This window comes from Physeter macrocephalus, chromosome 10, assembly GCF_002837175.3.
Source record: "Physeter macrocephalus isolate SW-GA chromosome 10, ASM283717v5, whole genome shotgun sequence".
In the NCBI taxonomy this organism is placed as follows: domain Eukaryota; kingdom Metazoa; phylum Chordata; class Mammalia; order Artiodactyla; family Physeteridae; genus Physeter; species Physeter macrocephalus.
The window spans coordinates 40,969,922-40,996,049 of NC_041223.1; the positions used below are offsets into that span (position 1 = coordinate 40,969,922).

At 35.8% G+C, this 26,128-nt stretch overlaps 1 protein-coding gene across 1 annotated transcript in view; it reads left to right on the forward strand.

Moving 5' to 3' along the window:
* TBC1D32 (TBC1 domain family member 32) overlaps nucleotides 1-26,128 on the forward strand; it is a 229,217-nt gene that overhangs the window by 34,232 nt on the left and 168,857 nt on the right. Inside the window, exons 11-16 of the mRNA XM_007116575.3 lie at nucleotides 2,351-2,410; nucleotides 8,862-8,952; nucleotides 12,102-12,242; nucleotides 14,729-14,821; nucleotides 19,766-19,908; nucleotides 21,501-21,628. Coding sequence (XP_007116637.2) covers nucleotides 2,351-2,410; nucleotides 8,862-8,952; nucleotides 12,102-12,242; nucleotides 14,729-14,821; nucleotides 19,766-19,908; nucleotides 21,501-21,628 — 656 coding nt within the window. The remainder of the gene's footprint in view (nucleotides 1-2,350; nucleotides 2,411-8,861; nucleotides 8,953-12,101; nucleotides 12,243-14,728; nucleotides 14,822-19,765; nucleotides 19,909-21,500; nucleotides 21,629-26,128) is intronic.

A 26,128-nucleotide genomic window follows, 5' to 3' on the forward strand; every position in this document is an offset into this window, starting at 1 on the left:
CTACCATTCTTTGTGTATTGCTCTATTGTGTCAAAGAATAGCTGCTGTTTGAATGTTTACTGTTTTCCAAGAGTTCTAATCACTTTTACACGTGTTAACTCACTTAATTCTTATAACAATCTATGACGTAGGTGGTGGTATTATTATTCCCATTTTACAGATGCAGCAACTGAGAGATAGAGAAGTAACTTGCTCAAGATGGTTCACCTATTAGGTGACAGAGTCCGAAAAGGATTTTAATGGTAATTCATTTGAATCTATTAAACTGATGACCTATCCAAAATCATGTCTTAGTTTAAAAGCTACGAATTTTTTAAGCAGATCTCTGTTGGCCTGTGTTCTTGCATCTTTGTCCCTCTCAACCTGTATTTGTTGCAGTGGGGAAGTATGGGAATGGGACCATGACTTGCCATGCAAACCATGCAAAGCAGCTACATGTTCATTTACTGCTTAGCACGATTTGGACATTATCTAGCTGATGGCTTTCCTTTTTTTGTTTTTGTTTTTTTTTGCCTTTTATCTAAACTGTATAAAAATGCCCAGTTAACCAAAACATAATTCTGTTTGGTGCTTAGCACTTACCTGGCCTACATATAGTATATATTTGATAAACGCTTGCTCAACTTAATTTTACCTGAACCCTTTGTTCCTCACATCTGACATTTGACCTTTTTCTTTTTTTTTGATTATCAAATTACACCACTATTGTAGACAATATACAAAATATGTAAAAGCACAAATAAAATTACATTTCTCTAATTCTATAACACAGGGATAACAGCTATTAAGATTTTTTTTTTTTTTTTTTTTTTTTTTGGTGGTACGCGGGCCTCTCACTGTTGTGGCCTCTCCCGTTGCGGAGCACAGGCTCCGGACGCGCAGGCTCAGCGGCCATGGCTCACGGGCCCAGCCGCTCCGCGGCATGTGGGATCCTCCCGGACCGGGGCACAAACCTGTGTCCTCTGCATCGGCAGGCGGACTCTCAACCACTGCGCCACCAGGGAAAACCTTTTTTTTTTTTTTTTTTTGTATGATTTTGTTTTATGTGGTTGTATGCTTTAAAAAAGACCTAAACAGGTAAATTTTAACAAATCATATTCTGTGTTTATAATTAACCTTTTTTACTTAACATTTTTATTGTCAGCACTTGATTCTTAAGAGAATGATGCATATTACAGGAAAACTAACCAATGGAAAAGTATTCAATCAGCTCCCCAAGTGTGTTCTAGTATTAAAATTTATCACCTTCTCCTCCACTCAGCTAAGGCAGAAGTTGTCGAACTTTATGTAAAGTGTCAGGCAGTAAATATTTCTGGCTTTGTGGGCTGTCCTGTTTCTGTTGCAACTACTCAGTTCTCAGTAGCCCAGAAGCATCCATAGGTAATATATAAATGAATGGATGTGACTATGTTACAATAAAACACTGTTTACCAAATCAGGGGGCAGCTGAATTTGGCCTGAGGGTTGTGGTATGTCAACTCCGGTCTAAGGGATGTACTATGAGGCTTTCGTTTTAGAACATGATCAATAGTTTAATTGTAAGTCAACATGTTTCTCTTACTAAACCTGAAAAAAAGATTAATGGTTTTTTAAAAACATTTTAAGCTACAAGGGTTAAAACACACAGGGTTTTGATTAACCCTCAATTAACCCAAACCCCACTTAATTAAATTCTATTCCCCAGAATTTTGATAGTTTTTACAGACTATTATTTAATTTTTTAAAGTAAAATAAAGAAACTACATTGAAGGCTAATGATATCGAACATAAGTAATATTCATGTAAATTTTCCCCTTTGTACAATGCATAAAAATCATATTTTAATCTCATCTATGTTTAGTTCTAAGGAGAGAGTTTTTTTGGCATTTCAAATCATTTTTAAAATATGACTGGCAGAGAATGATTAAGATACTGTCCCTTCAGAGCATTTCAACCTTGGCAGATTTCTGCATGCGTGAACAGTACAGTACCCTCTTCATTGTGAGAGTTGTGATTCCTTCCCCGACCCCCCTCGCCCTCACTTCTTAATCTTTACTTTAGGCTCTGTCATAAACTGGTAGTCAGACATGGTTTTTTTGGTTTTAAAGTAATTTAGCATGGTAACTAGACACAACTGAGGGGTAGATTGTTTTCTATTGGTCTGTCAGTAAATGCTCCAGTTTTTAATATAATTTTTATTCTTATGACTGCTATGCTCATAATCCATTGTACTTAGAAAAACGTGTTTTATCCTGATTACAATAATTTAAACTAAGTTATTGTATAATTTATGTTAAAGAAATGTTGCAGGAAAAATAGATTTTGAATGGTATAGCTTGACTATTAAATACCATTTTACTCCTAATTTTAGCATGCATATTATAGCAGAGCTGCAGTACTAAGACTTATTGAAAAGAAATATAAATCTCTGGTAAGTCTATATTTCTGTTCTTATCTTGAGAAATATTATCACAAAAAGATATATGATGTAATAACTTGAATGTGCAAAGTTGAGTGATTAATATCAGATAATGAAGCAGTCCCCCTTTTATGTGACTTTTAAACTACCATTCTGTGAACATAAAAGGATAAAAGTGGAGACTTAAAATACAGTCAGGATAACAGTTAGGAAATATATAACTTCATAGTAAATTGGGCTGGTAACTAGCTATTTTGGGGTAAGCCATATTAAGTATTGGGTTGGCCATAATATTATCATATAGTTTAATTCAGATCAGGTGTTTGTAGGGGAGTTTGTTCTATAAAATTTACCCATGCTTTTAACTGAAAGTTGCATGATAAAATTCAGAATGGTAAATGCTTTTGTAGTTGCAAAAATTGATTCAAGTTACACTAAATATAAACTAATACTGTAAAATATATTAGTAAAATTTTCTGCATTTACTGCTGTTAGTAGAACAACATGCTAGGGCACTGAAAGGAACTGCAAGTCTACCAATTAATTGACAAACATGAAAATTGTGGAATTAAAGTTGTACTAATATCACTTTGAGATAATAAATACGTTCTATGTAGTTAGGAGTTGAGAAATGAGGTAAAGGGAAAGATTCCTAGAACTGTGAATTTTAGGAAGACTGCAGTAGAACATAAATTGCAGAAAGGAGAATAATAATTGTTTTGTGTTTGAGAATTAGGCTTCAGAAAGGAGAAGAGGGAGATGTTGAATATTAGGATGGGAATTTATTTGTAGAGGTAATAGATATTTAAAAATCCTTAGAGAAACTGGAATTCTTTCCACATTTCTCATTCCCATTTTAAATGGAAATTTGTTGCTGCCATATGAGCCTAGAGTGATCTTGCTAGAATAGAAAAAGGAGAAAAATCCAAGAACAATTTTTTTCCTCTTATGGTTTGACATACAAATAACTGTTGGTATGACATAGGCCCTAGTGGATGTATTTCAAATGTTTCTTGTAGATTAACTCTTAAAATCCGTTCCTTATTTGAAAAGTGAATTATACAATAATCAATTCTTAGCCTACAGATAGTTACTTTATTATCAACTTCAGTATTCTATCAACTTGTTCAAATATTTCATGTTCATAATTAATCAAACTTGCATGAGATTTCATCTTAAACCTCATTTTATCTTAAAGCTTTCCTAAATTTACCGAAATATCAAGAGTTTTTTTTAATGGGGTGTGTGTGTGTGTGTGTGTGTGTGTGTGTATATATAATTTTAAAAGTAAACCCAACTTTTGAAAAGAAACATTGGGGAAAATGGATGCCATGTGTGTTTGTTCCCATTTTCCTTTCAGAATTGAAGATCAAATTTTGTATATCTGCAGTGGGAACTTTGGACCACTCCATGGATTTGTCTTTGGGATCTGGGATCTTCCCAGGCCAGGGCTCAAACCCATGTCCCCTGCATTGGCAGACATATTCTTTATGACTGTGCCACTAGGGAATTCCCTAAATTGATTCTTTAATTTTAATTAATTTAAATTTAATAGTAATATGGGTTAGTGGCTACTCTTTCGTGCAGTTTGTTCTGTCTGTGGCACATATGACATTTTCAGTAGGTAGCATTGGGCAACAAATAATTTGTGTATGTGCTATCAGTTTTTTAAAGCAATATCTGTACTAATTGAAAAGCATTTTGGCTATCAGCATAACTATTCTTTTATTTTTAACAATTTGAATCTTTTGTCCAGTTTACCCTTAAGGGAATGACTTCTGAAATGGCTTTATTATGTAGTACATTTCTTATTTTTCTTGCCCTCTTAAAGTCGTTTAAAAAAAATATTGACAGCTAGGTTATTTAAATTCTCCCTACTTTACTGTTTTTTATACTCCGCCCCTCCCCCCCGCACCCCACCTCACCAATCTTAGGGGTTAACAGTTAAGTGAGCTGGCTGGTACATATTTCCTAGTGCAGGAGAATAAGTATGAAATAAAATCCTGAATTTTACAGCAAATTTGTCTTTCCTAAGGTTTAGGATAATCGCTTTTCATACCCTCAACTTGACTCTTTAATATTTAAATTTACCTACTGTAGATCTGCTTTTTGCTCCTGCAGTTGAAAGGGGGTATTATATCATGTGATTGTCCTTCTTCTAAGATGTACCTTTTTCTGTGATTGTTACCCCTTCTTAAATAAAAAAATAACACGTGTAAGAAGTAACGGGAAGGAGTAGAAGGAACAGAAGTGGGTTTAAGTGGGTAGTGAAGATAAAGGTGAGTAGAAATGAGTGCAAGGAAGAATGGGTTTTTGAAGGTTTGAGTGGAAGTAAATTAGAGTGAGAAAGATTATCTTGGAGATAGTACTTTGAGTTCTCAGAGAAGCTATTTGTTCTTTTGTCTTCTAATTCTTTAGAGCCTCAAGTATATTTGTCACCAAAAGTTCTCCATAATGGCAGTTTTTCAAAGTCATTTTTTTGTTGCTATTTACCAATTTATGTGTAAGAATTAGGATCTTAAAGAGTAAGTTCATCTAGGAAGTAGTTCTGTCAAGGAGGTTGCACCTTTAGATAAACTCATGACAAACGTGAAACAGATCACTATGCTTTTGGGCAAAAGTGTGTGCTTATGAATGGTGTCTCAGGTTCTGACTAAGCAGAAGCTAGGGAGGGGCTGTGTGATTGGTGACATGATGATCATTGATTCCCCTCTTTCAAGAATTGACAAGTCAGGGAGTGTCCTCATGAAATTTTTGTAGCAGTCCCAAGGCAGTTTGACCAGTTGCCTTTGCATGAGTTTGTTGCTGGTAGCCGCTGATCTCAGGGCTGGCTTGGATTGGATTGACTGCATTAGAGACTTTTTGGACTATGCCTCCTTTTGTTTCCTATGAACACTCCACTTTATATATTCAGTAGATGCAAGCTAAACCAAAAGAAGACAGGAGTTCAGAGTCTACAAATAACAACAAAAGCAAAATGAGCACAGAAGAATAAGCAGGTTAATAGTAGAACTATTGACCAAATGGTGCTCCTCCAAAACAAAATTCTACTTTGTACAAAGACCTATTTCATTACAAATCCAAGGAAAATAAAATCTAGCAATGAGAACTCAGTGAAACAAGTTGAAGCTTAGATCATTGTTGAGACAGACTCACATGGCGGCAAATCTGAAGGATTATCAAAGTTTGGGACTTGGGGCCCCAGTGAACACTCTTCTTTGAGGACCCCATGGAATGATGCCAAATGAGAATCCTCAAGGTAATCTCCATGTAAGCTCCAGAATCGTTGAGGGTTAGGACTACTGTTCAGTATCTGAAACAATGCATAAAACTGAGTTTATTGCTTACTTAATTAGGCAAAGCAGATTGTTAATATAAAATTTCGGGGAAAACTTGGAACTCAGGTTGGGCTTTCAGAGGTGAGAGTGAGTTCGTGCCAACTGTAGATTTCCTGGAATGTGTCTGTTGTTGGCTGACTTTTAGAAGAAAGGGGCTAACTGATTGGTTTGCTTACAAAAGTATGTTCATTGAGATCTGTTGACATGTCATGATTAACAAGGTTTTAAACTTGTTCTAGATACCTGTTAACCATGGTTATATAGAAATATGGTTCTGGTTTTTTATCTATAGAACAATTGCTCATTTTCAAGGATAGTGGGAAATTTTTTATTAATGAATAGGTGTTATTCTGGGAAAGAGGGGTGGTGTGGTTAAGGTAGCAGTGGGAAAATATTTCAGGGCCATGAAATAGCATGTTTAAAGTCTTTAGGGATTGGAAAACACATAGTACACTTGGAAACTGCACATATTTCATATGGCTGGACATAGATTGCTAAGAGAAATGTGAATTAGTATTAGAGAAATTTCCTGAAAATCAGTCCCCTGAAAGCTAATATTAAGTGGATGATGTTTTTTGAAAAGTTCTTAGATGCTTTAAATTGGGTCTGTGCCAGTTGACCTCAGTTTGTTTCATTCATGTATGAGGCAGGATAGGGCCTCATAATTCCAATAAAAATAGAAAAGAGCTACTTAAGGGGAATCTTCAGCCCTTTCCCTTTTGCAGATAAAAATGAGTTTGTTGTTAATTTCAGTTTTGAATGTGTTTCAAATTCAGTTGGTGTGCATTGCCTGGTGAGATTTTTAGTGGATTTGCTTTTAATGAATTGGTCATTTAACTGGTCACATGTTGAACTGGCTTTTGGTGACAGAATTTTACACAGGTAGATGTATTTCTCTGTGCATGTGGGTGTGGCTGGGGAGGGGGACATCTGGAGGATAAGAGGAATAAGACTAATGTTAGATCATTAAAAAGTTCTTATTGTCAAATTTAGGAGATTGGCCTTTATTCTGGAGGTTCAGTGAGCCACTGATAGATTTTCATGTACTGAAGTAATATCATATTAGGGCTTTGGAAAATTTGGAAAATGGGCTGAAGGTGCTAGGTGGAGATAGTTTTTACTTCAATATTTCTCCCCTAAGAGGCTTCGCAATAATCCAAGCAAAAGATAATGGAAACATGAATTAAGGCTATGACAGTGTATTGGGATAAATGGGTGGACTCAGGAGTACTATATTTAGAATGTAGGTTTTAGAGGACTTGGCTTTTTGAAAGGGGTTTCGGTGAGGACTTACTCATTTGAATGTCTATCATTCATTGAGATAAGTAACAGTAGGAAGAAAACAGGAAAGTTGGGAAAGGTTATACCTTTAGATTTGGTAGATTTGGTCATATCGAATTTGAGATCCAGATTTCTGGGGGGAAGTTTCATTTTATTGATCTGGATCCTAAAGTTTGATTTAGATAAGACATAGATATGGAAGGGGGGTTCCCCAAGCCCACCCCCAGATTTGATGATTTGCTGGGAAGACTTATAGGAGTCAGCACATTGTTGTACTCCCAGATATGATTTCTTACAGAAAAAAGATACAAAGCAAAACTGGTGTAGGGAAGAGGTGCATTGGGTAAAGTCTGGAAGATACCAAGCTTAAGCCTCCAAGAGTCTTTTTTGCCAGTGGGGTCACACAGGACTCCACTTAATTTCTCCAGTGTCAAATTGTGACTGCTCATGTGAAATGTTGTTTACCAGGGTAGCTCATTAGAGACTCAGTGCCCATTTTCTTTTTAAATTGGGGGTTAATCATGTTGGCACCTTCTGCCTGCTACAAACCAGGGATTCCACATTCCCAGAAGGAAAACAGACGTTCAGCATAAACCACATTGTTTGTACAGTTTAGGTACAGTTCTTAGAATGGGGGGAAGCTCCTGCAATCCAAGTTCCCAGATGCTGGTTAAGGACCAGTCTTGGAAGCAGGCCTTTCTAATGATAGAAATCCTGCCCTGTTAACTCTCTTGCATGAAACTGAGGCTATAAGAATGAATGAGACTAGGAAATCTATCAATTCCTTGATTCCGTGATTACGAACTTGCCTGTATCCACACAACCTCCATCTTTTTCCCATCTAAAGCTTAACCCTTCCTTCCACTTAAGTCCTAGCTGCTCCTGCTCTTAGACACTTTTCTGTCAATTATCCTTTCTCTCCTGCAGAGTCAAACTTCCTTTCTATTTATTTAAGCATGACCATATCCTTCCAACCTGAAGAATTCATTCTTGACTCTAAGATCCCACCCCTATGTTTTACTCGGTTTTTTTCTTTTACAACCAGCCTTCTTGAAAATGAAAATTTATACTAGCTGCCTTTACTTTTTCTGTTCCTATTCCTTATAGTTAGTTTTATTCCCCAAACTCCCGTGAAACTGATCTTTTCAAAGTCACTGGAAACCTCCTTATTACCAGATCTAACAGTTATCACTCCTTGTCTCACTGGTGGCCTCTATTTTATTTGAGAGTTAGAATGAGAGGGCATCTACAGGAAGTATGTAGGTGCAGAAGAAAGGGAGAAGATCGGAAATCTCTGCTTGAGGAGAATGGGAGGAGGTAGAATAAAGACTATCAGAGAATCGCTGGGTATAGAAGCTGGAGGTCATTTTTTGTGACTGTTCTTTGGATTGAGATTTTTTTTTAATCAGTGTTTAACAATTCTGGTATCTAAGATAGAAATGAAGGCTAGATCCAGTTCACATTTTGCTGGCTAAGTAGGAAGAAAAGACTCAAAGGCAAGGGAACTGGGGATATTGGCAAGATAATTTTTAAAGTCATGGCCAGAATTTTTGCATCTTTCACTATAAAATGTAAAGTACGGTTGTATTTTTGCCTTGACATCAACATTGTGACAATGTTATATTTGTTGGTTTACAAATATTTTCTGTTTCCCAGAATGATGCCATAGTTAAAATGTAACTGGGGAGACTGAGCTTTAATGGCCTGGAAAGGTGCTATTCTAGATTTTCTGAATATTTTTCTTAAATATTTTCCCAACATATTTTACAGCCTTGACTAACTTCTTTTAATACATGGAGTTGTGGACTTAAACTTCTGGAATTAATAAGCTATTATTTTATTAGATAACTACAGCAGTTCAGCAGTGTGTTCAGTACTTTGAGTTGTGTAAAACCATGAAACCTGATGAGGTTTTCGGACATTCAAAGCCTTGTGGTAAGTATGATATTTTGTTACATTTTAAAAATGGTAAATTTTGTTAATAAAAATAGCTTAGTAATTTATTTTTTAATATCATAAATTAGATTGCTTTTGCTAATACAAAATACTTTCCACAAATTTAAGATATACCATAATGATGACTTTTTATAGCTGATCTACATTTGAAGTTATTGTAGTGAATCTTACCATCTGCAGTTCTTCAGTTCATACCACGGTGTATGTCCTAGTGTGTTATGCTGCAATAATACACTAGAGGAAGAAAGAATGAAAGTATATCAGCCATTTATGCATTTTAGTGGGAGGAAAGTTTCTGTTTTATAAAATACTGTTTTATTATTGGACACTTCACCCCACTCTGATTCTTCTCGGCTTATCCTCTGTCTGAGCTAAAATATCCTAGTTATTTCATAATCTGGCCCTAATATATGTATCCAATCTCATATCTAGTTATTGATTAAAGTGAATCTTCTCTTAGAAGGCATACCAGTGCCTGTATACTTTGTTATTGCTACTCCAGCTGCCACTATCCATAATCCCCTACACTGATATAAATCTTACTGTGAAAGAATAAACTTTGTTTTCAGGAAGCTTCCTTTGCCTAGTGTGAATTTTTATTGCTCTTTTGCTTACATCACACAACTTGCCATGTGAATTTGATGTCTTTTATCATTCTATATTATGTCACTTCTCTAAGCAAATATTAAATTCTTTGAGAATATGAAGATATCTTATAATTTTCTTTATCCCTGAGTAAATTCTTAAGAAAAATGCTCAAAGACCAATTATTAACAGGTTTCAACAGATAAGTGTTTTGTAGTAGAGGAGAAAGTACAGAAGCCAGAACTTCGAGAGACAAAAAAAGGTATATAAGTTGATATATATTCTATCATCTGTAAATTCATAAATTTTTCTAATCTAGTATTAAAATGTTGTATCTAGCTTTTTTTCCCCTCTACCACTCCCCCAGCCCTTCGTGGCTTTGATTTTTTCCCTATCTAGTGAAGACCTCTGGGTGCTTCACTGCATTCTTTTGACATTTCTTTCAAAATTCTTGCTTTCTTCTCTTTCAGAGTTTCCTGCCTGCAGTTACTCAACTTTAGATCATCTCTGGTCCTCAGGAAATTGAACAGAGAGCATTGTAACATTAAATTGATGGTGCACTGATGTATTTCTCTAGCTTCCATGGCTCTTTGTGTTGCTTTGGAATCAACTTAGATGTTCTTTCTTCTGTGTTCCACCAGTCCCGTTAAACCCCCTGCCTTGCTCCTGCCCACTCCTCTCTTGAGGAAACCTTGCATCCTACTTAGAAAAATGGAACATTTTGGGTATGAAATCCCCAAATGTCCTGCATCTATACCTACAGATGCATATTTATATGCCCTTATCAGTATTCCCTTCTCCAGGCTGCAATGAAGAGTAATCCTTCCATTCCAGATTGATCTATTCCACTGTTCTTGATTCTGTTTCCATCTGTTTTTTTTTTTTTTTTTTTTTTTTTAAGAACCAGGACATTGCTTCATTTGTTGTTGTGTCTCCCCTTCTATTGGTACCTTTCCTTGCATTCTCTAAACCTACTCATATCTTTCATATAAAAAACTGAGCAAGTTCATGTGTACCTCACATCTCTCTGCTTCCCTTAAGAGAAAAGGCCTTCCAAGTGTTTAATATACACCCAGGCCCCATTTCTTTACCGCCTAGTCACTTCTCAACCACAGAAATGAGGCTTTTATTTCTATGGTTCAGTGATCTTCCCATTAACTTTCTCTTCTTTCTTGCCCTCATTTTATAGCATTTGCCTCTCTTGACCCTTTCCCTCATCTTCCTAATACCATTCTTTGATTTCTTCATTCTCATCCTAATAAGTTTTTCTTAGTCACTTGAAAGGCTCTTTTCTTTATATGTCTGTACTCACAAAAGTTTTGCCTTTTATTTTTTTTCAGCTTAGTCTACTTGTTCTTTCTTGAGGGAGCCCATTCACTCATGGTTTCAAATATTACATATTTATATATATAAGTGATGACTGAAATATTTAAGTCTATACTCCTTTCATGAATTCCAGACCAATGTACTAATTATATTTAGTATTCTATCTGGAAGATCCATGGGAACTTCAATATTAAAATATCAAGGACTGAAATCACTATTCTTTCTAAACATTTTTTTCTTCAGAATTAAATAGAAGAAGAATTTACTATGTACACAGATATTTGAGTTATGAACTTGAGAATTTTTTTTTTATCATGGTCTGCATGTAATTCTGGTTAAGGCATATTGATTTCAGTTCCTTAAACATTTGTCTGCTGTTCTCCATTCTTTTTTCTTATGGAGGCTTTTGTTCATGATTTTCCTAATGAGTCTTACTTTAAGCCTTGGCCTTCTTCCATTCACCTTTCCATGTTGCCATCAGAGTCAGTTTTCCACATGCATGTTTGATTCCTTTCCTGCTTGAAAACCTTTAATATCATCCCAATTGCCTCTATAATAAAGCCCATACTCTTTCTGCAGCTAAGTCCTATGTGATGTGCTGCAGCTACCCTCTAGCCTTTTGTTTCTCCTACTTGTCCTCTCCATGCTCTGTGCGTATCAGGCTGTTTGCCGTACTCTGAATTGGAAGCCCAGTTTCATGCTGCTGCTTGGTTTTTGACACCAGCAAATAATTCAGGGTCTTAAATAAAAGAGGTACTCAATAGATCTCGAATGTATGGATGAACGAGAGAGTAAATGATATATGTTAGAAGGAGTCTGTATTTTAGAGATTGTAATTTCATTTGCAAACATGGTTATAAATATGATCGTTTGTAGTACTGGCTTTTAATTGGTAGAATTAAACAATAAGTAATGTTTTATATTCCTTTCTTCCTTAACTTGAAGTATCTTTATAATGAGAGATAACTAACAATCTTATGGTGAACACTGTGTGCATGTTGTACTTTTCTGAGGTTTGATAAATTTTATTATGAATGCTTTTCTTCAGATTTAGGTGTGTTAAAGTATCTTGGGAAACTAGAGAATTTTTAAAAAAAATTTACACCAAGTGTCTCCATTATAGACTGCAGCCTTGTTTAATATTCAGCCTTGTTTAATGAAATAAGTACTGTAAAATATAATGGCATTAAAACAAACGTAATTGTTTTTCTTTTAAGGGAACAAGCAGAAAACTTTCTACTACTCAGGACAAGAATTACAATACATTTATTTCATTCACTCACTGTGCCTTTTAGGAAGATTATTGATCTATACACAAGGCAGAAAGCTATTTCCTATAAAGCTGAAGAATAGAAAAGGTAAGTGCAATTAGGAGATATGAATATGTTCAGGTATGGTAAGATTTGTGCTATGGATTTTTAAAATTTAGAGGTTTGGCTTGGTCTCTCCTAGGGTTCTGAGCAACATACCTTTTGTTCTGCTGACAGCCTTACCTATCTTGAAGTGTTATTGGTTTTTTTGTTTTTCAGTATGTACTTCTTCCTATATGTATAATTTTATTTTCCCTGTCTTTAATGTTTTCCTTATTTTTTCTCTGCCCTTCAAAATCCTAGATATACTGGATGATCCAAATCTGGATCCAGAACTGGAAGTCCTTGTTTAAGTTCTGGTTCCCCTAAAAACTAGCTGAGATCTTTGGGCAAATCACTGAGCTATTTGTTTCTTTATCTGTAAAAATAGAATATCAGTGCTGGACTCGGAGAATATTTGAGATGATCACAGAGAAGAGGTTTGGGAATAGTATTTTATAAACTGCAAAGCCCTGTACCATATGATATATTACTATATTATTGTTACCCTAAGTCCCATTTTTAAAGTTTTCTCCTTCAGAATTCACATGCTGTTAGTTGTCTTCCTTACTCTCCTTAAAACTTTTGTCTATTCTAGGAATATAGTACAGAGTAGAGATCAGCAAACTTTGTCTGTAAAGTGCCAGATAATAAATATTTTGGGCTTTTGGGGCCACATACTGTCTCTGTTGCATATTCTTTGTGTGTGTATATATGCACACGCATGCATGTGCAAAAAAGTTAACGCATTAGTCCAGAGACCACTATCCTTACAAAGAGCTGCTTGCAAGGCTGGACTTTGGCTGGCATCTAGGAACTTGGATTTTTCACTGTTGCCAGAACTAATAACATTTTAGGCACAGTGAGCCACTCTTAATACAAACAATGTGTTTTAAGCTGAAAACCTGCTTTCCTTCTGGGTGTCTGGAATCCTGGTATGTATTGGGCAGAGAGTACTTATGTATATGATCAGTCTCCAATAAAAAACTTTGCACATTGAGTCTCTAATGAGCTTCCTTGGTAGACAGCATTTCACATGTGTTGTCACAACTTGTTGTTGGAAGAATTAAGTGTATTCTGTGCGATTCCTTGGGAGAGGACTCTTGGACAGTTGTACCTGGTTTGCTCTTGATTTCACCCTATGTGCCTTTTCCCTTTAATTTTACTTTGTATCCTTTTGTTGTAATAAATCATAGCTGGGAGTATTACTGTATGTTGAATTCTGTGAGTCTTCCTAGTGAATCTGGGAATGGTTTTGAGGACCCTGAGATACTTTACACACCTTTTAAAAATGGAAAAATCATTCTTATCTTGCAGGCCTTACAAAATTAGGATATGATGGCTATAGATTCCCACTCCTGTTATAAAGTATCTTCATTCTGAACATTTTATACTGTTTGCTAGTTGTTTTACTTAAGCCTTTTCTCCATGGTTAAGTTGATTGTGAACTCCTTAAGAAAAAGTGTTTTATGTACTTTTATGTGGTACTGCCATATAATCCTAGGTATAATGGGCACGCAGAGAAATGACGTTCAAGAAAAGAGCTGCTGTTGTGTAGGTTTTGTGAACTTTACAGAAATAGGAAGATTAATGTATATTTGTGATGTTTCGGGTGTTCAACTTAAATTTATGTCTATCATCCAACTTATTTAGCATTTTAATTGACTTTTGACAGCAACATTTTGGCCTATCAGATGTCACAGATCATCTCAAAACTCAGTTTTGAGAGATCTATCCTACTGTATTTAGTATAGGTCAGCATTCACTTTTAATTCACGTGTGCTTTCACCAGAAATTTTTTATGTAAGCTTCTATAGCAGGTGTTGGTAAACTATAGCCCATAGACCAAATCTGGTACAGTGTTCTGTATGGCGTTTGAGCTAAGATTAGCTTGTATATTCTTAAATTATTGGGAAAACTTAATGTGTGATGGGGGAAAAATATATAAAATTCAAATTTCAGCATACATAAATTTTTTTGGAAAATAGCCACACTCATTTGCAAATTGTCTATGGCTACTTTAGTGCATCAAGAGCAGAGCTGAATCTTTGTGACAGACTGGCCACAAAGCCTACACTATTCACGATCTGGTTAAGAAAGTTTTCTAACCTCTGTTCTACAGTGCTATATAGGTAAGTTAGCTGGACCAACATGCTAAGCTGAATTTTACTGCTCCTAATTGAATAAACTCAAACAGCCCTGATCAGATTCATAGATCTTCCTATGGTAGGTTTATATTAAATGATTGGTTCAACATAAGCGATAAAACTACACCTTCACATAGCACTTATTACATCATTTACCCTTGTTATCTTTTAACTTACTATGTCTAATTTATTCTTCCTGATATAATCTTGGATTATAGCCTCTTTCTCCCTAATTGTACCACAGTCTCTATGAAACCTCAGATTAGGAGGATGGAAGCTTAGTTAAAATTTTTCTAAGTTGTAAACATATGCTAGAAAATAACTTTTTTTTTTCTTTCCTATTTGAAGATGCAGTATCCCTTGCAGATCTGCTGGTTCTGTTTACCCAACTTATCTATTACTCACCAAGTTGTCCAAAGATGACATCACCTGGTCATTTAGGTAATTCTGCTTCTATTGTTACTATAAATAGAGAAATAGAAACCATCTAAAAATGTTCTATTTTCTGGATGTTTTGAGTTTAGTAAAGAGGTTTTACTAGGTTAGTAAAGAGGTTTTATTAAGCTGCAGCATTATTCATAAGAAATTACATTGGACCTCCCAGATGGCTTCACAGGAGAATTCTATCAAACATTTAGAGAAGAGCTAACACTGATCCTTCTTAAACTCTTCTAAAAAACTGCAGAGGGAGAAACTCTTAAATTCATTCTACGAAGCCACCATCACCCTGATACCAAAACCAGAAAACGCTATCACAAAAAAAGAAAATTGTAGACCAATATCACTGATGAACATAGATGCAAAAATCCTGAACAAAATACTAGCAAACAGAATCCAACAGCATATGAAAAGGATCATACACCATGATCAAGTGGGATTTATCCCAGGGATGCAAGGATTCTTCACTTATACGTAAGTCAATCAGTGTGACACACCACATTAACAAATTAAGGAATAAAAACCATATGATCATCTCAATAGATGCAGAAAAAGCTTTTGAAAAAATTCAACACCATTTATGATAAAAACTCTCCAGAAAATGGGCATAGAGGGAAGCTACCTCAACATAATAAAGGCCATATATGACAAACCCACAGCAAGCATCATACTCAATGGTGAAAAACAAAGCATCTCCACTAAGATCAGGAGCAAGACAAGGATGTCCACTCTCGCCACTATTATTCAACATAGTTTTGGAAGTCATAGCCACAGCAGTCAGAGAAGAAAAAGAAATAAAAGGAATACAAGTTGGAAAAGAAGAAGTAAAACTCAGTTTGCTGATGATGTGATACTATACATAGAAAATCTTAAAGATGCCAGCAGAAAATTACTAGAACAAATCAATGAATTTGGTAAGGTTGCAGGATACAAAATTAATGCCCAGAAATCTCTGGCATTCCTATACACCAACAACAAAAAATCAGAAAGAGAAATTAAGGAAACACTCCCATTTACCATTGCAACAAAAAGAATAAAATACCTAGGAAGAAACCTGCCTAAGGAGGTGAAAGACTTGTACTCAGAAAACTATTAAACACTGTTGAAAGAAATCAAAGATTGACATAAACAGATGGAGAGATATACCATGTTCTTGGATTGGAAGAATCAATATTGTGAAAATGACTGTACTACCCAAAGTAATCTACAGATTCAGTGCAATCCCTATCAAATTACAAGAATCAATATTGTGAAAATGACTGTACTACCCAAAGCAATCTACAGATTCAGTGCAATCCCTATCAAATTACTAAAGGCATTTTTCACAGAACTAGAACAAAAAATCTTAAAATTTGTACGGAGACACAAAAGACCCCGGATAGCCAAAGCAATCTTGAGAAAGAACAGTGGAGTTGGGGGACTCAGGCTCCCCAACTTCAAACTATCCCACAGATCTACAGTAATCAAGACAGTATGGTGCTGGCACAAAAATGGAAATATAGATCAAGAGTACAGGTTAGAATGCCCAGAGATAAACCCACACAAATATGGGCACCTAATTTATGACAAAGGAGGCAAGAACATACAGTGGAGAAAAGACAGCCTCTTCAATAACTGGTGCTGTGAAAACTGGACAGCTACATGTAAAAGAATGAAATTAAAACACTACCTAACACCATACAAAAATAAACTTCAAATGGATTAAAGACTTAATTGTAAGATCAGACACTATAAAACTGTTAGAGGAAAACAGGAAAAACACTGACAGAAACCACAGCAAGATCTTTTTTAACCTATCTCCTAGAGTAACAGAAATAACAAAAATAAACAAATGGGAACTAAAAGGTTTTACACAGCAAAGGAAACCATAAACAAGACAAAAAGACAACCCTTAGAATGGGAGAAAATATTTGCAAATGAAACAATAGATAAAGGATTAATCTCCAAAATATACCAACAGCTCATGGAGCTCAAGTATCAAGAAGACAATCCAGTTATAAAATGGGCAGAAGACCTAAATAGACGTTTCACTAAGGAAGACATACAGACAGCCAAGAGGCACATGAAAAGATGCTCAAAACCACTAATTATTAGAGAAATGCAAATCAAAACTACAATGAGGTATCACCTCACACTGGTCAGAATGGCCATTATCAAAAAAATGCTGGAAAGGGTGTGGTGAAAAGGGAACCCTCCTGCACTGTTGGTGGGAATGTAAATTGATGATAACCACTATGGAAAACTGGAGGTTCTTTTAAAAAACTAAAAATAGAACTACCATATGACCCAGTAATCCCACTACTGGGCATATACCCTGAGAAAACCATAATTCAAAAAGAGACATGTACCACAGTGTTCACTGCAGCACTATTTACAATAGCCAGGACATGGAAGCAACCTAAGTGTCCATCATCAGATGAATGGATAAAGAAGATGTGGCACATATATGCAGTGGAATATTACTCAGCCATAAAAAGAAACAAAATTGAGTTATCTGTAGTGAGGTGGATGGACCTAGAGTCTGTCATACAGAGTGAAGTATGTCAGAAAGAGAAAAACAAGTACTGTATGCTAATGCATATATATGGAATTTAAAAAAAAAGTTCTGATGAACCTAGTTGCAGGGCAGGAATAAAGAGGTAGACATAGAGAATGGACTTGATGACATGGGATGGGAGGGGGAAGCTGGGGCAAAGTGAGAGTAACTGACATATAGACACTACCGAATGTAAAATAGTTGGCTGGTGGGAAACAGCAGTGTAGCACAGGGAGTACAGCTTGGTACTTTGCGATGACCTAGAGCGGTGGGCTAGGGAGGAAGGGAGGGAGCCTCAAGAGGGAGGGGATATGGGGACCTGTGTATGTATATGGCTTATTCACTTTGTTGTCCATTAGAAACTAACAGGCTATTGTGAAGCAACTATACTCCAATAAAGATCTATTTTTAAAAAAGTAAAAAAAGAAATTACATTGGTCCTGGAAGTAAACCATGAAATTTAATTTTTTCACTGATATTTAAGGTGTACATTTTTATTTAGAACCAATTTTGCTGAGAATTCTGATGTTTAAGATCAAGATGTTCTTAAACAATATTAAGTTCGATAGGTACTAGTGTGTTCTTTTTTTTTTTTTTTTTTTTTTTTTTGGTATGCGGGCCTCCCTCTGTTGTGGCCTCTCCCGTTGCGGAGCACAGGCTCGGGACGCGCAGGCCCAGCGGCCATGGCTCACGGGCCCAGCCGCTCCGCGGCACGTGGGATCCTCCCAGACCGGGGCGCGAACCCGGTTCCCCTGGATCGGCAGGCGGACGCGCAACCACTGCGCCACCAGGGAAGCCCACTAGTGTGTTCTTTATTGATGTTTTCTATCCTTTATATTTTCCTGGGTGTTTTGATCAGCTTGCTTGTTTCAGCTTATATCCAATACTTATTTTGGGGGTCATCTTTTATTGAAGAATAAAGCAAAGGAAAAACCTTTTCTTTTTTTCAGAAAAATACCTTTTAGTCTTATAACTGTTGACTGACTTATAAAAATTTTTTAAAATGTCAACATTTAAAAGATAACTTGTATTGATAATTCAAAGGAAAAAGTTTGTTTTCAAAGTAAAACACTTAATAACAACACGCCTCCTCCCCCCAACCCAGATTTATAGACTCAAGCGTTCTAAACGTGGAAGTTACTTTAGAAATGATGGTACAAATTCTTAGAGGAACACAGGTGAATCGCAGAAAAAAATTGTGTCATATATTAGTGTTGTAATACATCTATCAATTGGTAGGTTTTATCCATGCAATTATAACAGCCTATTAGTCCTAACAATGTTTCCTCATACTTTTTCTACCTTTAAGGTATTGATATTTACATGTATAAAGTACTAGGTTAGGTACCCCTGCTATATGCTCCTACAGCATACTATGCTTCTTTTATGAAAAATATTATCCTTTGTTATAATTGATAATGTCTTGGTTTACCATCTTGTGGACTATTTTATTTACTTCTTTGTCTCCATAGTACTCAAAAGTAGCAGAAAGTTGGATGAATGAATGAATAATGGTCAGATGCTCATCAGTAGTCTCACTGCAAACAGGGTTTCTCATCTTGAGCTTGTTAAAAAAAAAAAAATCGCTGAACTTTTCTGTTTTCCCTTTCTGTAAAGTATTTGCTTAGTGTATTTATGGAGTATGGAATATTGTAGTATAAATTAAGAACTTTGGTGTTTTAGTCTTGTATCTTACTAGGACAACCTTATATTACTAACTTTTGTAAAACACTGTCTTGTAAAACTTTATTATTTTCATGTAAAACTATTTTGTTCAGTATATTAGTTCAGATATCTGGAAATGTTAATTTATCAAACTAAAAATACCATATTTATTTTAGGGACTGTTCCCCATATTATATTTATTCGTATCTGTGTCTTCCTATATATATTTTAAAACAAAGTCTTAAAAATTCTCATTCATTTCTTTGGTTTTATGGTAACACAAGAAGTATTCTAGTCTCCATTAAAGTTTCTCCTCTGCTTTCTTTTTGGCTGTTTTGTTGTAATGACTTTAATTTTCTATGAGGCTTGACACCTGAAGACACTTTCTTCTTTTTTAAGAAAAAGAAGAAAAGTGAATACAATAAGTAAGGTGTTTGCCAGGAGGGGAGAAGTTGTGAATTTGCTTCAGGCCACATTCTCACTATCAAACAGAGCTTTAATGTCAAACAGCAAATGATCTCATGGTATCTTTTGGTATTTATATTATCATTTACTCACTTTTATTAACTTGAAGTTAAGTTAAGCTAACATTCTCAAGTTTAAGGTCATAATTTGGTAATAAATCATCCTTTGGGCATCCTTTAATTAACCTTGATGAGCTTTTTGGAACAGCTGTAGTTAACAGAAATAAAAGATATAATAATGTCTTAAGTTTTAATTTTCAAAAAATACTTCTTCTTTATCAGAGAATTACTCTCCAGCAAGTATGGTAACTGAAATTCTTTGTATACTCTGTGATCAAAAAGAATGTGCAATTGAATGTTTATGTAACAACACTGTGATCCAGGCGCTTCTTCAACCTATTCATAACCTAATGAAAGGAACTAAGGTTAGTATTAGAGTCTCTTAATTGGATATTAGTGAATATTCAGTGGAACTTCTAAATTTGATAATCTGAAGTATTATACCATTTTCCTTATAAATGTATTTTAAATCTTAGTTTATACAATCAGTTGATTTTAGTTATGACAATGTGGGGGGAAAAGTACATAAAACATCTTAAACTTTTTTTGGTCAGGCTTAGATTGTAAGGACTAAAGTTATTAAGCTATTTGTTTTGCAAATCTAATAAGTCTTGTGAATGTTTTGTTGTTTGTTTTAATGGCAACTGTATAGCCTTTGGAAATATTTTCCTGAGGAGCCAGCTTTGTTTTACATGAAGAACAAGTACTACTTTAGAAAAACTTACAATTATCCCAGTTCTGAACATACGTATATGTCTCTTTACAGGTTGTACAGTATATTTCCTTACATTATATAATTTAACCTTCACAGCTGAGGCTGAAAGAAGCAAATTGCTTAAGGTCAGACATTTAACAGGTGGAAGAGTTGGTACCACTACCACTAGTGCAGTCTAATATATCTCCACTTTTTATGACAAATTTCTGGGGAATGACTTAAAGCTTTATCAGTAGGCTACAGGTTTTCTCCTTTCCATGTCCATGTTTTGTAGTGTTTTTATTGGTTTCATCTCCCTTTGCCCACCTCTCAATGGGCTGGGCAGCTGCTCACCCATTCAAGTATTCATTATTTATTGCTCATTTAGAAAACATTAAGCATTTATGTGAATGTAGTACAAAGTATGGAATTCTAGGAAAGTAAGTAGATATAATGAAAGTATTTTAACCTTATTCAACCTCAGGGAAACGAGATGAGCAGAGAAGAAACAAATAGAGCATAATACACAACTGAATATTATAGAATGCCATAAAGTAAATTGTGAAATGTAAACCATATACCAGAGCTGAGAAATGTACTCCTGAATCTTGAGCCATAGCTATTGTTTGCTTCTTTGCTTCATACATCTATCTTTAACTTTGTTTTCTTTTGGCATCTTTCTTTACTAGTATATACTGGTAAAGCTAGTTTTAGTATTTTTAAGAATCAAAAGTAGGGAAATATGATTGGTCCAACCTATGTTTTCTCATTAGATAACGTCATTGGCTATTGGCCAGCCCGTGAATTGGCTGTCCTTAGTCACACCTACAACTCATGACCCAACAACCAGGTGTAGGAAGGGATGGTATCCCTTAGAAAAGATGGTAGTATATTAGGTACCATGTATAATAAAATTAGATTGGATATACAGGAACCCAGTGAGTGAGAAGTAAAGGGCAAAGAAGAAGATCTACTGCATTTGTCAACTAGAATTATACACATATAAAACTGTAATAGCAGCAATTCTTTCAACTGTTTTAATAATCAATAATTGGTTTGGGTAAAAAGTGTGTATGTATTTGCCTTATCAACTGTGCTGGTACGAGAATATAATCTAATGACACATAATTCAGACATTATTTCACAGCCAAACAATCAGCTTTTTTGTTGTGGTAATATAACTTTGACTACACGACCACCCTCGAATGTTAGTCTGTGATATGTTAGCGTGTCTTAAAATTATATGATATATTTAATGTACAGGCTGCTCCAAATTGCTCTGAAACAGCTTTAATTCATGTAGCTGATATTTTGGCAAGAATTGCTTCTGTAGAAGAAGGACTTATTCTACTACTTTATGGAGAAAATATGAGCTCTTCTGAAGAAAAAAGGTATGTTTCTGTTTTGAATTTTTTAGCATATTTCTGTAGCATTATTTCTGTGGAATTTTTTAGCATATTTTCTCATACCTGATTTAAAGTTTCCAAAAATTTTGTCATATATTAAATGAAAATCGGGATAACTATTCTAGATATAGTTAGGTTTCCTGATCAACTGTTAACATATTAGATCATCAGAAAGTTGCAGGAGTAACCAGGATTATGGATTATACAGGCAGAATAGGTCTTGATGTCTGCAACTTCAAAATAAGAATAGGAGGGTTCACGCCACATGGGATCTTTTTTGCTTCCTTGGACTGTACTCTTTCAACCTCTAAAGCCACGCATGATTGATTTCAAGTTAAACCACACAATGGAAATGCTGACTACTTCCACATCTTCCTTCTCTAACCCCTACTCAGTTCTATCTCCTGGCTTAGCCAATGGTAACATTTTGCTTATGCTTCCAGACTTTCTCTGTACCTATAATGATGCATCAAGTATATATGTTCATATTTATAGAATTCTTTCTCATTTCAAAAATGGTATATACATTACTCTGCAGTTTTTTTTTGTGTAACCAAAGCATCTTCCTAGGTGAATGAAACATTTTTAATAGCTCTATGATACTTTTTTGTATACTTTACCATAATTTATTCAAACTTCTCTCTAATTATTGGATATCAAGTTATGTTTAGGATTTTGCCTTCATAAATAACACTACAGTGAGTGTTCTTTTATCCTGTTGAAGTGGTAGATTACATTAATTAACTTTTTGAATATTGAACCAACTTTGCATACCTAGAATAATTGTTTTTATACAGTGTTAAATTTGATTTGCTAATATTAGTAGAGGATTTTTGTCTGTGTGAGAGAGATTGGTCTGTAGTTTTTGTGATCTTTGGCTTTACTGTAAAATGCTGGTATCATAAGTTAGGAAGTGTTCTGCATCTATCTTCTGGAAGATATTTGGCATAATTTCTTAAATGTTTGATAGAATTCACCAGTGTACCTATTTGGGGGTGTGGTGTTTTCTGTTTAGGAAGATTATTATTCTATTTCTTTAATAGATATGGGTTTGTTCAGATTGTTAGAGTTTTGGCAGGTTGTGTCTTTCAAGGAATTGGTCCACTTATCAAAGTTTTAAATTTGTGGGCATAGACTTTTTGTTTTTTTTGTTTTTTTACAGTATTCCTTTATTACCCTCTTAAAGTCTATGGGATTAGTAGAGATGGCCCCTCTTAATTCTGATGTTAATTTGCTTCTACTTTTTTTTTCCCCTCTAACCTGGCTAGAGGCTTTTCAATTTTACTGATCTTTTTAAAAGACTAGCTTTTCCCCCCTCTGTTCATTTCCTTTTTTTAATTTGACTGATTTCTGTTCTAGTTTTTATTTTCTCCTTCCTTTTGGATTTAGTTTCATTTTCCATGGTGAAAGCTTAAGATTATTGAATTTTAGGTTTTCCTATATGTGCATTCAATGATATAAATTTCCCTCTAAGCACTGCTTTTGCTGCATCCAACAATTGAGTTGTGTTTTCATTAGTTCAAAATATTTTTAAACATCTCTGGAGACTTCTTTGACCTATGAGTTATTTATGGGTCTGAGAGTATATTTTGTATGATTTATATTTTTAATTTGTTAAAATGTGTTTTATGACCCAGATTGTGATCTCTTAGTGAATGTTATGTCTTATGTGAGCTTGAGAAAAATATATATTCTGCTATTGAAGTATTCTATACATACCAGTTATATACTGTTGGTAGTTGGTGGTTGTTCAGCTGTGTCCTTACTAGCGTCATGCTAGATCTGTCAATTACTGACAGAGGGGTGTTGAAATTTCAGACTATATCAGTGAATTCATCTTTTTCTCTTTGCATTTCTGTTAGTTCTGCTTCATGTGTTTTGACACTATTGGGTGCATACACATTAAGGATCGTTATGTCTTTTTGGAAAATTGACCCCCTTTATTATGTAATGTGCCCTTTGTGTAATTTTCCTTGCTGTGAAGTCTGAAATTAATATAGCTACTCCAGCTTTCTCTTGATTGTCAGCATATGTCTTCATCCCTTTACTGTTAATCTATCTTTGTCATTATATTTAAAATGCGCTTCTATAGATACCACATAACTGAGTCTTGTTTTTTTATCTAGTCTGACAGTCTTTCTTTTAATTGATTCTTGTCATTTAGAGTGATTTGATATGATTGGATTAATATCTACAGTATTTGTTACTGTTTTCTGTTTTGCCTTTATTCTTCCCTTTTTTTGTGTGTTCTGCACTTTTTCTGCCATCTGTTATTTTTTTTTTTCCCATCATGTGTTTTAATCTGTTTACATCTGGGAACATAGTGTCTTTCTGATTAATAGTTACACAGGACCAAGGTCTTTTCATGAGTCACCGTTTAATCCTCACAGTGGCTAAGGAGGGGGGCCTCTGTGGTCATCTTCATTGTATAGATGGAGACTTTGAGGCTTGGATTTCTATAACTTTGATTTAGTATAAGAGAAATCGTTTTTTTTTCTTTTTGTTTCTTAATTGTTTTATTTTTGACCTATTTTGTACTAATGAAAAATTTCTCTTTTCTGCTCTACAAAAGTAACACATATTCCTGACAGTGAACTTGGGAAGGAGGAATGGAGCATTAGTAACTAAATTGAGAGGCAGCACTGAGTGAGGGTTAGTCGAATGAGCCCTGGTTCAGACTACTTAGCTAGGTTCACATCCTAGCTCCACCGCTCAGTCATTCCTCACCTGTGAATTAGGGATAATCAGCACTACCTGACTCACAGGGCTGTCAAAACTTTAAGCCAGTTACTACACGTGAGGCACTAAGTGTTAGTTAGCTTTTAGTGTGCGCACATGTGCCTTGTAAAAAGTGGGCTTGTGCCTTGTGTGGTGTTTTCTTCAAGTACTTAACAAGTTTTGTAGAAGGTAAGCTTTCTGAACTCCTACCTTTGAACAGAATAGATACATTTTCATAGTTGGTTGATAGCTTGACTAGGTGGGGAGACTGGAAACATTGTTACATTGCCTTCCTGCATCCACTATTGCCAAGTTCCATGGCTGAGTTTCTTTCTCAGGAGCCTTTTGTTTAAAAAAATTTTTTTTATAGTATCCACTACAAAGGAGTAAAGTGGGGAACTTTATTTATTTTTGGCTGCATTGGCTCTTCGTTGCTGTCTGGGCTTTCTCTAGTTGCAGCGAGCAGGGGCTACTCTTCCTTGCGGTGCGCGGGCTTCTCATTGCGATAGCTTGTCTTGTTGCGGAGCACAGGCTTCTAGGCGCACGGGCTTCAGTAGTTGTGGCTCGTGGGCTGTAGAGCGCAGGCTCAGTAGTTGTGGCGCACGGGTTTAGTTGCTCCACAGCATGTGGGATCTTCCCGGACCAGGGCTCGGACCCATGGTCCCTGCATCGGCAGGTGGATTCTTAACCACTGCGCCACCAGGGAAGTCCCCAGGAGCCTTTTTTTTTTTTCACCTCTGAAACTTTCCAGGACCTGATGTTTCCTGAGGGTATGACTTACTCTGGGTCTTTTTTTTCCTTTTCTCAGGCATTAGCTGGACAATTTTAGGGAGAGGACTTGCATTCTTTGGCACAGGGGACTTTGCTTCTGTTGTGAGTTTGATCACTTTCCCTGCTTCTGTTTTCTCTTTTTGGTGCTCCTGTGAATTGGATGTTGAATTTCCAGGTGTGATCCTCTGGGTCCCTTAGCTTTTCCCTCATAGTCCTGCCTTTTTGATCTTTTTTGTTACGTAGGAGATGTTCTTGGATTTATTTTTTTAGTGATTTTTACTTTCTAAGAATACTTGGTTTGATATTTTTTAAGCTTGTCAAATGGGCCAGGTTTTCCATGCCTGGCTTCCCAGATCCTGTTGTTTAGTTGGGGAGGGGCCCTTCTGGTCCAGAATGCTGACCTCATCCCCTCTCGAACTCCCTGTCTAGTTGGGCACCTCATGGCTGTCCTCAGCTATGCCTGGCTTCCAGCTCTGAGCCTCTTAGGCTTACCTTCTCCAGAGCAGCTTCGTCCAGTAGAGCTTTATGTGATGATGGAATGTTCTAGATCTGAACTGTCCAGTAAGGTTACCACTAGACACTTATGGCCGTTGAGCACTTAATATATGGCTAGTGTGACAGAACTGAGTTGTAACTTTTATTTGCTTTTAAATTTAAAAAATTAAATGTGGTTAATGGCTATGGTATTCACCACGCTAGAGAATAAACCTGTAGTCTTTCGGCAGGATGGGGAATAGGGGCTATGGGTTGGGAGACCTTAGACTGCTACTCCTGTGTTCAGCCCCACCTGCATCCTGCCCTGGGCTGTTCTTGGTGACTGAGCCCTCTAGGCTTGGGCTGTGCCTTGCTTCTGCTCAGTTCTGCAGGTCTGCTTCTTCCTGGGCTGCTCCTCAGTTACCACATGTCTCACTGCTGCTTTCCACCTCTAAGTCACTGCTGACATCTCTTGGCTATTGTTCTTTCTTCTCTTTTACATTGTGGATTTATATCTCTTTA